General features: G+C 39.4%; 1 protein-coding gene across 2 annotated transcripts; it reads right to left on the bottom strand.

Moving 5' to 3' along the window:
* Positions 1 to 545: 545 nt before the first annotated feature.
* Positions 546 to 7,401, bottom strand: LOC128576555 (arylamine N-acetyltransferase 1). Of its 2 annotated transcripts, XM_053578782.1 has the most exons (3): positions 7,345 to 7,401; positions 3,830 to 3,938; positions 550 to 1,892 (listed from the first exon to the last, which is right to left on the bottom strand). In XM_053578782.1, exon 3 carries the CDS (start codon positions 1,884 to 1,886, stop codon positions 1,014 to 1,016), a length of 873 nt encoding a protein of 290 aa, XP_053434757.1. In that variant the 5' UTR covers positions 1,887 to 1,892; positions 3,830 to 3,938; positions 7,345 to 7,401; the 3' UTR covers positions 550 to 1,013. The 2 variants fall into 2 exon arrangements, with proteins under 2 accessions (XP_053434758.1, XP_053434757.1); XM_053578783.1 differs by lacking the exon at positions 3,830 to 3,938 and having other exon boundaries at positions 546 to 1,892; positions 7,345 to 7,399.
* Between the last annotated feature and the right edge of the window lie 6,373 nt (positions 7,402 to 13,774).

Genomic DNA, 13,774 nt, shown 5'->3' with positions numbered 1-13,774 from the left:
ACTTTCTTAGTTCTGTTTTGGTGAATTCTTTAGGCTTTTCTAAATATAGTCATGTCATCTGAAAGAATGACAATTTTGTTTATTTTTCAGTGTCTTGCTGTATTGCCCAGGCTAGAGTGCAGTGGCATCATCATAGTTCACTGCAACCTCACACTCTTGGGCTAGAATGATCCTCCTACCTAAGCCTCCCAAGTAGTAGGGACTACAAGTGTGCCACTATGCCCAGCTACTTTTCCTTTCAGAGATGAGAGTCTCACTATGTTGCTCAGACTGGTCTTAGAGAAAAATAAAACAAGATGGAAGGAGAACTTTCATTAAATGCTGACTCAGTACCAAAAACAAGACTGACATCACTTATTCATCTGTATAGCAAATAGTTGTTTAGAGTTCTGGCACTGAGTAATCTAAGTATCATCTCCCTTTTAACTCAGGGGAATCAGAGACACAGATTTGTAAAGTGTCCACAAGATTTCAACTCTGATTTACAAAATAAGTTTATGTTTTTTTCTTTTATGGGAAAGTCCAGAATGAAGGAAAAGAATATAACCAGGAGACAAAAAAGACGAGAGGATGATTCCATTGAGGAAATATCACCTCACCCCATAATATCCTATGTCTTCCAAACAAGAAGTTTTATTCGCATCGTATTAGCCAAACAATGATTTAATATATTTTATAGACAGTAAGTTTTTCCACAATACTTACCTATCACTACTAAATTTTTTCTATCAATTAAAAAATAACACAATATTCCAACTTCTCTAGCATAAACCATATGGTTCCCAAGATTACCACAGACTAACCTTACAACACCTTTATTATTATTCATTTGAAAATGTGTGTGGTTATGTTTCTATAAAAAGATATTTAATTAGATATGCTGGCATTTTTTATGGGTGAAATGATTTCACATCCAGGATTTCCTTCAAAAAAATGTAGGGGTTTAGAGGAAATATGATAGGTCATCAGTTGGGTGAGCTGGGTAATAAATATAAATAGATTTGTTTTGTATCTTAAATAGTAAAAAATCGATCACCATGTTTGGGCACAAGCTTTCTCTCCAAAGAAATACTAAATATATTTTTCAGCACTTCTTCTATTTCTTCTTCATCCAGAGTCTTAAACTCTACCAGATCTACATTGTCCTTATAACTGAATCTCCTATAGGTGAGGGTGAAGCCCACTAAACAGTGGACCCCTTCTGGAGTCTGCAAGGAACAAAATGATTTGCTTGTAAACACAGATGATGGAGATTCCTGCAGGTAAATATTCATAGACTCAAAATCTTCAATTGTTCGAGGTTCAAGAGTAAAGGAGTAGATTTTTCGGTATGTATTCTTTTCCAGGAGATCAGAATTAAGAAAGTCTTCATTGGGAACATACTGCTCTCTCCTGATCTGGTCCAGGTACCAGATTCCATCCTCTTCTGTCAGACGGAAGACGCAAGGCACCTGAGGCTGATCCTGCCCAGAAACTAACTCCAGAGGCTCCCACATCTGGTAGGATCGTCCAAACCCAGCATCAGCGATGTATTTCCTACCATCAATGGTCACCTGCAGTAGAAGGTGAATCATGCCACTGCTATATTTTTTGGCTGGAGTGTTGTAAACATACCCCCCCAATACCATGGTCTCAAAACCCATTGTGCTCAGAGCCCAGTACAGAAGATGATTGACCTGGAGACACCACCCTCCACGCTTCCTTCTCACAATTTGATCAAAAATGGCCTGTAACCCCAACTCCATGGGTTCTCCACAATGTATGTTAAGGTTCTCAAAGGGAACAGCTCGGATCTGGTGCTGAAGAATGTCAGTTAATGTTTCCAAGTCCAATTTCTTCCTAGAGTTCTTATAACCAATTCTTTCAAAATATGCTTTGATGTCCATGATCCCCTGAGGAAAAAAAACAAAACCAAGACAAACAGTATTACTTTTGCACTTCGAGTGATAATTCATAGTATAATATATTTTAACTACATAAAAACACTCTGTGGTTATAAGTACCGCATATTTTTATTTACTAATTCCCTTGTTTACTGCCTTTATTGTACAAAATCCTTTTACATGCATAAATTCACTTAATAGTTTCAGAACTGTGTAATGAAAGTATTATCATTTCTTCTATCTTTCAAGCATGACAAGCTAAAAATCCAGATTAAATGATGAGCCATATTCTTCCCTTCCTCGTGACCAGCCACCCTTCCCATATGGCCATTGTTTCCAACTTTCTATGTTCTTGAGTTCTACAACATTATCTCATCTAACCCTGTGGATAGAATTGCATTTCATCTCATCCTAACGTGAACCAGAATACTTTATCAATATTTGGACAAGATCTAAAACTCTAGTAATCAGGCACAGAAAGAAAAATTTGTATTTAGTCAAATCACCCCAAAACCTCTCTACCCCCTAACCCTGAATCTGTAATGAGTATATAAGAAAGAGAGGGAAAGGCTAAGCCCTCACCTGGTCACTGGGAACCTGCTGAGACCATAACTCCTTATATTAAGAAATTACCGGGCGGTGCCTGTGGCTCAAGGAGTAGGGTGCCGGTCCCATATGCCAAAGGTGGCGGGTTCAAACCCAGCCCCGGCCAAAAAAAAAAAAGAAATTACCTTGGGGCGGTGCCTGTGGCTCAAAAGAGTAGGGTGCCAGCCCCATATGCCAGAGGCGGCAGGTTCAAGCCCAGCCCCAGCCAAAAAAAAAAAGAAATTACCTCATATTTCTTTATAAATGATATAATTTGTTTATGAGTATTTGTTTTCCTCTTTCTCCTCCTCCATCATCTCTACTTCTGTCTCCTTCCCTCAAAACCTCTCCTTCTCCCTTTTCTTTCTCTTTTCTTTTTTCTTTTTTTTTTTGTAGAGACAGAGTTTCACCTTATTGCCCTCAGTAGAGTGCCGTGGCGTCACACAGCTCACAGCAACCTCCAACTCCTGGGCTTAGGCGATTCTCCTGCCTCAACTTTCTCTTTTCTTTTATAGGATAAAAGATGTTACTGAATATTATAACCAAATAGTACTTGTGTATTCTATCACTAAACTGAAGAAATTTTGTATCTCTAAAGTTATAATTTAAGGAATGCTCAAAGCACTTGGAAAGTAGATGCCAGGAAAAGCACTCACTGAAAACATTAGCTGTATACATTCATTTGTAGAAATTTCAGTTTTATATCTCTTCTTTTCAGCTGGATAAGAGAAGACTTGAAGAAGACAGAACCCAATTGGAGGCCCGTCAGGAACTCACAGAAAGGCACTTAATCCCTTAATACCTTTCTTAGTAAGTTGAAAGTAAGCTGATCTTCAGCTTTAATTCGGAATATTAGAATGTTTCCTTTTGCTGGCCTAATTCTAAAAGAATGGAAAAGATAGCTAAAAATATACATGACTTTCTGTGAAAACCAAAGGGTGGTTTTGTGGACCATAAATGATAAAGGATTCCTAAAAATCACAAAACAGAGAAAATGGACTGAACAGGAAAGTGACTGTCTGAGCTGCACGAGGAAGAGCAGGAAGTGTAACCACAGGAGAGGGATCAGCACTCGGGGGCCAGAGCCTCTGGGCTTTGAAGCTAGAGGCTGTGGAAGCCCCAGGAGGGGGCCCAGAAGAAGCAACCAGGTGACCACCTGCCATGGGGTCTGCAAGGAGGGGTGAACCATGTCCCAAGGCCCCATCGCTACATGGCATATACCAACCACACCAACAACCAGTACGTGGTGGCAGCACCAGGTCTTCCTTTAGGTGACAATTATCTTTGGGGATGTTAGGGTGGACCACCCAGGTAATGCCCTTAATGCATGGTGTCACCAGATGCAAAGAAAGGTCACTTACATCCAGAAAACCTGCCTCAACACATCTCCTGCGATATCATCTTCCCTCACCTCCACTGAAAAATGGAGGAACCCAAGCCCAACTCCATCTGCATGTGTCACATGCCACCCTAGATGTGAAAACAAAAGGTGGATGTAGAGGAGGGCGCACGTAAATATGATGAAACACATCATGAAAGTATACGACGAGATTGGGATTAGAAAACAAGACATGTAAAACTCACATGTGAACAAGGACAAGTGATTAAAGGAGAAAAATAAACTGAACAGAGGGAAATTCTTTTCCAGATTCCATGTAAAATGGAAGGGTACATGTGAAACTTGGTAAATGTAGAATATAAATGTCTTAACACAATAACTAAGGAAATGCCAGGAAGGCTATGTTAACCAGTGTGATGAAAATGTGTGAAATGGTCTATAAAATCAGTGCATGGTGCCCCAGGATCACATTAATGTACACAGCTATGATTTAATAAAAAATAAAATGGATGGAAAACTAAGAGCTTTTAAAAAATAGATAATAAAATAACAGTTTTATGTACATAAAGGTTTCAGAGCATAGAACACCAAGGATATAAACAGAGCTAATACAGAATTAACGATAAACAGAAAGGAAATAGATCTATATAACATCATATCATAGTACTTATGTAGAAGACAAGAGTGATATTCATAGAAAGGCTAATGAAATGATACAGCAAATAAGATAGTCAGAAAGAAGGTAATAAACAAAGCTGTTAAAGAAACCAGGGATAGGGAAATGAGCAAGTGGGGAGAGGGAAGGAAGGAGAAAGATGGGGGGTCACAGTGTAGGGCACAACTCTTGGGGGTGGGACACAATTATAAGAGGGACTGTATCTAACAAATGCAATTGGTGTAACTTAATCCTTTGTACTCCTCAATGAATCCCAAACAATAATAATAATAAGCTGTTAAAGACAATCCAACGCAATGACAATTGGTGCTCTTGAAGAAAACACAGAAACTATAATGGAAGATGTATATAAAGATAACAAACCATATTTCCTTAAAGTGAAGCAAAAATTAAACCTGGACAATAAAGAGACATGATTCTGGGAAACCTAACTCCATGTGCTTGACATTGGACATATATTCTTTTTTTTGTTTTTTTTTTTTAATCTTTTTATTTTTTTCTTCCAAGATAGAGTCTCACTTTGTCACCCTGGGGAGAGTGCCGTGGCGTCACAGCTCACAGCAACTTCAAACTCTTGGGCTTACATCAGCCTCAGCCTCCCAAGTAGTGGGACTACAGGCACCCACCACAATGCCTGGCTATTTTTTGGTTGTAGTTGTCACTGTTGTTTGGCAGGCCCGGGCTGGATTCAAACCCATCAACTCCAGTGTGTGTGACTGGGGCCCTAGCCGCTGAGCTTCAGGTACCCAGCTTGGACTATATTCTTGTTAACTTACTGAAACTCAGAATGAAAGAGAATTACTCAAGCATCTGGCAGACAAACAAAATACTTCACGAGGGAGGATATATTAGAATGGCCACAGAAAGTTACACAGAAATAGGTGAAGTAATGGAACCATGTTTTCAAAGTATTGAAGGAAATGTTATCTCCAAATATTATTCTGGTTAGCACGTCATTTCATCATAAAGGCAATGGGATGATGAAGTTCATCTCAAACAAAATCGCAAATCTCAAATGCAAGAGCTTAAGAAATCCAACAAGTGTGATAAAGCTTTTCAGCTTCGCTGGCCCAGGAAGAAGTAAATGAAAATGAAAACGGAGAAGTAGGGCGGCCACACTGACGGACTGTGGGTGAGCAATGGCTCCTGTCAATACAGAACAAGGAGTAGAAAACCTACCCGATTATCACTATTGAACAAGCCATTTTGGCTTAAGGGGTATGGACATAGAAGTATGATGTTAAAAATGAACCTGAAGATGAAGACCAGATTCTAGGAAAATCTGATCCGGTATTGTCAAGATGGGAACTGAACAAAGATAAACTCAGGCACATTACAATTTTGAAGAGTTATTTGAGCAGAGAGCAATCCAGGAATCAGTAGCACCAGAGCACAGGGGTTCGATGATCCACTGGGGAAAGTGGGAGAGGGTGAGAAAAACTTCTAGAAGATGTTCACAAATGTAAGAGAAAATGTTATTCTCTTGGTTAGAGTGGACAGTGCCTAGTTACAGCTGAGCTGGCAGTTTCTGAGAAGTAACAGTGTCCTTTTCCATTTTATTGTTAACCTTGGAAACTCAATGCATTACAGATATCCAGTATATCTGGATATATTTTTTAATAGCTCCCAATTAAAAAAATGTTAACATATTCTGGTTAAATTATTGAAATGTAAAGGCAGAAAGTATCTAAATGTAGGGGGCTGGAGGTTGAAGGGAACTGGAGAGTGAATTCCTTATAATTTAAAAAAACTTTTTTTTAAAGATGGTGACTCCAGTGAAGCCCATTAGACCTACTGGTCTCCACCAGAGGTCCAGAAGGGTACACAGAACACTCTCCCAGTAAATGCCTGTGGTGGCCAGACAGGGAGTGTGGGAACTTGCCACAGTCCAGGGAAGCAAAAGGACAGGCCAACTGCTATGGAGGTGAACAGGGGGAAGGCCAGACTCAGTCTTGGGCAGGACACAGCTAGACAGTTACAAAGTTCCTTTTCAAGGACAGGGGTGCGTTTCAGGAACTAAAAGGAGGGGCCGAGAGGAAGGAAAGAACAATTTATCAGAACAGGCATACTACCCTGTGGGCATCCCGCCAGAGCACCAGAGCAGAGTCCAGAGCCCAAAGCCCATCCCACCCAACCAGGGGCTGTTGGCCAGGCCCAGCTCCTCTCTCCCCTGGGGAATTCCGCACACCTGTGTTCAGGGGCTGATGCCCTCATCTGACAGCTAAGGAATTCATGTTTGTCATTTACGGCCCCTTGAGAAATCCCCACTAAGACTCCACCAGGCTCTACCCTCCTCCTCCCCCAGGAAACCCCCTAGACATTGCAGACAACCCAGCACAACCTCCCAGGACAGCAACTTCACCGGACATTCGCCATCCTCGGGAGTTTTCTGATCAGTTAATGTGACAGCAGAAGGAGCTGTTCTCTGGGACTAGTCTCCAGAGCGGACAGGAGACAGTGGTTACAGGTATGGAAGAGGAAAACCCAGTGGAGAAAGTTTACTTTAAATACAGTAACTATCGTTTAACACATGTGTACTAAGCCCTCGCAACCTCCCTTTAAGCAGGATTATTAAATCCATTTTACTGATGGAGAAACCAAGTTGTAGAGAAGCGACATGACTTGAGCCAAGTTCTCACAGATACAAATAGGTCGGGCTGTCATTCAACACCAGGGGCAATGAATCAAGCGCCTGGTAAAGTCACCACAATACTATAGAGAGTTGTGGCATCAGACTCAAAGTCTGTACCAGCCAAACTTTCTGAACACGCTGGAACTGGAAATTCAGAATCTGGATCCCGGACCCACATTGGAGAGAAAGGATTGAACCCCAATTTTAAAGCGCACTTTAAGTTACTTACAGAGCTCGGCTGATCAGTTCCAGGGGTGCCCAGGAACCAGGAACCAGGCTGAACGCGATCCTCCGGCTTTCAAAGTCGCAGAGCAGCCGCTCCCATTGGCTTTCAAAGAGTCCCCGCCCCCACGTCTGGCTGGAGCCTCCCCGGGGACTCTGGGAAATGTAGTTGCAGGACCCCAGGTGGCCCCTGTGACCCTCTCATTCAATTCTTTTCACTGCGAAAGCCTGGTGAAGTCCGTTCTCTCAGACCCCCACGCCACGGGCCGGGCAGGCTGTGCCCTTGGATGTCACCCAGTTCCTGCCCCCTGGGAGCCTGATGGCAGACTTCCTACAAGTGAAGGGCAAGGTGAGAGCTTGAGGGGGGTCCAGCAAGAGCAGATCCAACCACCTCGGAAGGACAAAGGGGAAGAGGGAAGGTTTCCATCACACCCCCAGTTTATGACACACATTTTCGTCAATCCCTTCCTTACACCTAGAGAATATTTTGTGAAGGATTATGTAAAATTCTGGAATCTATTGTAAATAAAGGTACCTTTTGCAACAATTTTCCATTTTCCTATGTATGTTGACTTTGGGGGTGACTTTTGAGACACCATGTACCCCTATGTTGTTTATATCAAGAGTACGTTGATGTTTGTCACATGATTTTTTCTATCTATTGTGAAGATTTTGAGGGTTTTGACCCTCAGTATGTTTATGGAATGTGTCACATGGACTGATTTACACGTGTTAAGCCAACACACCCCAGGGATAAATATCACTTGATTATAATGTATATTCTTGTTGATATGTTGTTCAGTTCTGTAGATTAGGATTTTACTATTTGCATACATGTGCATCAGAGATACTGGTAGTTTGCCTGTTTCTATGAATCTATCCATTCCCTCTACCCTATGTAATTTGTTGGTATATAATTATGAATAATATCCCTTATAATACTTTTTATTTTTGAGACATCCATAGTAATGATTCCTCTTCCGTTTCTGGTTTTAGTTATTTGAGTCTTCTTTTTTCTTAGTTGTTCTAGCTAAGGGTTTGTTGATATAATTTTTTGAAAAAACAATGCTTAGTTTTGTTGATTTTTCCATAGTTTTCTAGTTTGTTTACTTTTGTGCTAATCTTTATTCCCTTCTTTTTTTTTTTTTTTTTTTTTGGCAGTTATTGGCCGGGGCTGGGTTTGAACCCACCACTTCCGGCATATGGGGCCGGGGCCCTACTACTTTCAGCCACAGGCACTGCCCTTTATTCCCTTCTTTATTCTAAATTTGGGTTTAGCGTGTTTTTCCTTTGTTAGTCGAACAAATTTGACATACAAATTTAAGCTATTGAGAAATTTCTTCCCTCTTTTTTTAAACTGCCCAATTGTTTTCTTTCTTTTTTTTTTGCAGTTTTTGGCCAGGGCTGGGTTTGAACCCACCACCTCCGGCATATGGGGCCAGTGCCCTACTCCTTGAGCCACAGGCACTGCCCCCCCAATTGTTTTCTTAAAAAAGTTTAATGTTTGATAAAACAAAACAAACTTTTACTACCATAGAAGCCTTTTGACATAGACAATGACGTTATTACTGTCTACAATTTGAAAAACAAATGCTTTCAGCTCCAAGTAAAGTGATGTCTAACATTCTGGCCATCCTTAAGCTGTAGAAAATTTTCTGGATGTCCAATGTTAGTTTCTTCTCTCTTAACATAGGCTTGTATCGCCATGAACTTCCTTTTCAGTATTGCCTTTGTGACATCCCATAGGTTTTTGTAAATTGTGTTTTATTTTTCTTAATGTAAAGATCTTTTTAAGATTCCCCTTGACCTCCTATTTTACCCATTGGTTGGTCAACATTGTGTTTTTTAGTTACTGTGTATTTATGAATTTTTCCATTTGTGCAATTATTGATTTCTTGTTTCCTGGTCATTGGAAAAGATACTTGTTATGATTTAAATTTTCTTAAATTTGTTAAGACTTCCTTTATAACTGAGCATGTGAACTTCCTGGAGAATGTTCTGTGTGTGTTTAATGTGTGTAATAATAATGTGTATTCTTCTGCTGTTGGGTGAAATGGTCTGTCTGTCTGTAAAGTCTACTTTTTCTGTTGTCCAAGTCCACTCGTTCTTTTCTTCTTTTCTCTGGAGGTTTTAGCTATTGTTTTGTATGTTTGTTTGTTTTTTAACAGAAGAGTCCCACTTTATTGCCCTTTGTAGAGTGCTATGGCGTCGCAGCTCACAGAAACCTCCAGCTCCTAGGCTTAGGTGATTCTCTTGCCTCAGCCTCCCGAGTAGCTGGGACTGCCCGCCAGAACACCTGGTTATTTTTTTGTTGTGGTTTGGCCGGAGCTGGGTTTGAACCCACTACCCTTGGTATATGGGGCCAGGGATGGGTTTGAACCTGCCACCCTTGGCATATGGGGCTGGCACCCTCCCCACCGAACCACAGGTGCTGCTTAGTTTTAGCTATTGTTGAAAGTAGCCTACTAATTTCTTCTACTCTTACTGTGTTGCTCTATTAATAGCTTCTTTCAGATAAGTAAATACTTACTTTATATACTTAGGTGCTCCAATATTGAGTGCATATGCTTAAAATTGTATCTTCCTGTTGACCTCACTTTTTTATTTTTATATAATGGACTTCTTGGTCTCTAGACACAGTTTTTGACTTTAAGTGCACATTGTTTGATACAAGTATAGTTACTCCTGATAACCATTTCCATGAAACATCTTTTTTCATCCCTTCATTTTCAGGGTACGTGTGTTCTTGAATCTAAAGTGGGTTTATTATGGACAGCATATAGTTGAATCTTATTTTTTTTATTCCCTCATCCACCCTGTGTTTTTACTGGGGAGTTTAGATCATTGATATTTGAAGTAATCATTGATAAGAAAGAATTTTTTTTTTTTTATTAAATCATAGCTGTGTACATTAATGTGATCATGGGGCACCATACCCTGGTTTTATAGACCGTTTGACACATTTTCATCATACTGGTTAACGTAGCCTTCCTGGCATTTTCTTAGTTATTGTGTTAAGACATTTACATTCTACATTTACTAAGTTTCACATATACCCTTGTAAGATGCACCGCAGGTGTAATCCCACCAATCACTCTCCCTCCACCCCCCTCCCCTCTCCCTCCCTTCCCTTTCCCTCTTCCCCCTATTCTTAGATAAGAAAGAAAGATTGCCATTTTGCAAACTATTTCCTGTTTGACTTAAAATTATTTTGTCCTTTTTTCCTTTCTTGTTTTATTTAGTGCTTTTATTTATGGCCTGGTTTTGAATACTTCTACTTTTTTGTGTGTGTAACTTTATACGTATTTTATTTGGGGTTATAATGGTCTATTTTAAACTGATGACAACTTAATTTCCCTTAAATGCCAGAAATCTTTGTTTTTACTTCTTACTCACACAGATACACTCCTAATATCATGATTTACAATTGTTTATATTATGTATCCATTTTGATAATTTAAGTAGTTTTAAAGCTTTGTCTTTTAACTCTTACAGTAGAATTATAACCAATTTACCCACCACTGTTATAATAATTATCTGTGTACATATTTATTTTTCCCAATGAGTTATATTTTTTTTTATATACTCTTGTGTTTCTGTTTAGCATTCTTTTATTTCCACTGGAAGAATTTCCTTCATCATTTATTTTAAGACAAGTTTAGTGTTGATTATTTCCCTTAGCTTCGTTTGCCCGAGAAACTTTTTACCTCCACTTTGCATTTGAAGGATGGATTTTGTGGGTATATTATGCTTGGTGGCCAGTTTTTGTTGTTGTTGTTTGTTTGTTTTTGGATTTTTTTAGTTTCAGCCCTTGCAATATATCATCCCACTCCCTTGTGTTCAGCAAAGCTTCTGCTAAAACAGATCTTTTCCTCATTTTATAAGGATTCCTTTATATATAAGAAGTTGCTACTTTCAAATTCTTTTTGTCTTGAACTTTTGCAATGTTATTAGAATGTGTCTCAGTGTAGCTCTCTTTTGATTTGTTTTATTTATTATTTGTGGGGCTCCTGAACTGGATATCTATTTCCTTAACTAGACTTTTTTTTTTTTCTTAAGTTTGTGGCCGGGGCCGGGTTTGAACCCGCGACCTCCAGTATACGGGGCCAGTGCCCTACTCCTTTGAGCCACAGGCACTGACCCCCTTAACTAGACTTTAACAGCAGTTATTTGTTTGAATAAACTTTCTGTTACATTCCTGTTGTCTTATTCTGAGATTGTGATAATTCATGTAGTTGTCAACTTGATAGCATCCCATAGGTCCCTTAAACTGTCTTCATTCTTTGTTATTCCTAAAAGTCAGATTCAATGACTTTTAATGGCCTCTCTTTGAGTTTGGTGATTCTTTCATTCACTTGATCTAGGCTACTTTTGAACCCCGCTATTGAATTTTTCAATTTGGTTCGGGGATTCATCAACTCTACAATTTATGTATGGTCTTTTTTTCTAGTTTCTGTCGCTATTGAAATATTTGCTTGTTCACGCATTGTTCTCTTGATGTTACTGAGCATCTGTATAGCTGTGTTTTTGGATTTCTCTTGGGTAAATCTTCATTTCCTTAGAGTCTATTTCTGCAGATTCATCTTATTCTGTCATTTGGAACATATTTCTTTGTTTCTTCATCTTTCTGTATTCTTATTCTGTCTTGGTTTCTCTGTATTGGATTAGACAACTGCCTCCCTGAGTCTTGTCAGATCAACCTTGTGTAGGTGATGGACTTTATAAATCAGCCTGGCCTCGTAGTTTACATGCCTTTCAATTGTTTTTCCTTGCTCTAACTGCTGTACTTATTCTTCTTGACTTTCAAGAGATTAGATGTACCTAATCCTATCAGTGACTCAGACAGGTAACACAGAAAACAGGCCTTCAAGATGCAGCCATTTGGTTGTAGATTTTTATTTAGTGTTCAGTGTGTGAGAGTCTCTCAACTAGTTTCTAGCTTTCCCTCAGAGAGTATTGAGCCATGCCTGGATGGCTATCATACAGCATTAAACGTCAGGCAAAGAGCCCCTGTAACATATAACGTGGGCCCCTATGTGAATGCCTTTGTCACACGCCCATGAAACCAGCCTTATCCACTCCAGAAAGGACTCAAGTCAAGGACTAAAGATAGAAGACATGTGCCAGCAGAATCTACTTCTTCTCTTGAAAGACTACCTGGAGCATCAGTCTACAATTCTCCCATAGAACTCATTGGTCAGAACTGTACCTGCCAGGGAGTCTGAGAAGTATAGTTTATTTTAGAAGTCCATTGTGCCATCCACTGTGCGACACAGCCATCTAGTATAGTTTATTTTAGATGAGCACATTGCTCCTACAACAAAAGTGCCATGTGAGGAAGGAGGCAAGAGTGGATTCTAGCTGGCACCTGGAAGTGTTTTATTTACATTTTGTTTCTCCTTTCCATCAGAATCACATCTGATTATAGGGAATGATCTACAAGGTAAAATACTGATTTGTCCCACTTCAGGAAAAGCTGGTAAATGACTATTCAAAGATACAGGCAAGTTAAGTAAGTAAATGGTTATTTACACTACAAAATGATTTTTATCCTTTCCTAAGAATTAAAAAAACAAGTTATTTTAAACACTGACCATATTTAAAGCCTTTTAAAAATGAGCAACACTACAAGAAAAATGGGAAAGCACGCATCTTTTTAAGATACTGATTTCATTTCCTTTGTTTATATACCAGGAAGTCTGATTACTGGATTATATGGTAGCTCTATTTTTCAGGTTTTTTTTTTTAAATCTCCATACTCTTTTCCAGTATGGCTAAACCAGTTTGCAATTCCAGTAATGGTGTATATAAGTTCCCTTTTCTCCATCATCTCCAGGCTCACCAACACTATTATCATTTGAGTTTTTAGTTAATGGTCATCCCACCAGGTGTGAGGATCAAACTCATCATGGTTTTGATTTACACACAGTCCCTGAGTTACAAACCTCTGACTTACATACAACTCACACTTACAAACAGAGTTTATTACAGTTAGTCCCTGAGTTACAAATATCTGACTGGTATGCAACTTGCATACAAACGGAGACTATTATAGGTAACAGGTAAATGTACCTGTTCCAACTTACATACAAATTCAACTTAATAACAAACCCACAGAACGTGCCTCATTCATAACCTGGGGAATGTCTGTACATTTCCATTAAAAGGAAAATCATGATGATTAATGATGTTGAATACTTTTTCATATACTTGCTGGTTATTTGTGTGTCTTTTCTGGAAAAATGTCTATTCAAGCTCTTTGCCTATTGTTTCATGGTGAGCAGGTATTTGGTAACCTCCTCCCAAAGGCCAAGGGACGTACAAAGTCAAAGAAAGAGGCTGACAAGTTCAGTTTCTCAGAAAGAAACTTTGAATAGGGACTTACAAACAAAAGCCATGTCTCAGGTAGCCACAAGGTGGTGGATCCCTGCACTCAC

Source organism: Nycticebus coucang, chromosome 24 (assembly GCF_027406575.1).
Source record: "Nycticebus coucang isolate mNycCou1 chromosome 24, mNycCou1.pri, whole genome shotgun sequence".
Classification (NCBI taxonomy): domain Eukaryota; kingdom Metazoa; phylum Chordata; class Mammalia; order Primates; family Lorisidae; genus Nycticebus; species Nycticebus coucang.
This window is presented reverse-complemented; position numbering and strand designations above follow the sequence as displayed.

Coding starts and splice junctions, on each gene's coding strand:
- LOC128576555 (XM_053578782.1), bottom strand. CDS start 1,886: ATGGACATCAAAGCATATTTTGAAAGAATTGGTTATAAGAACTCTAGG.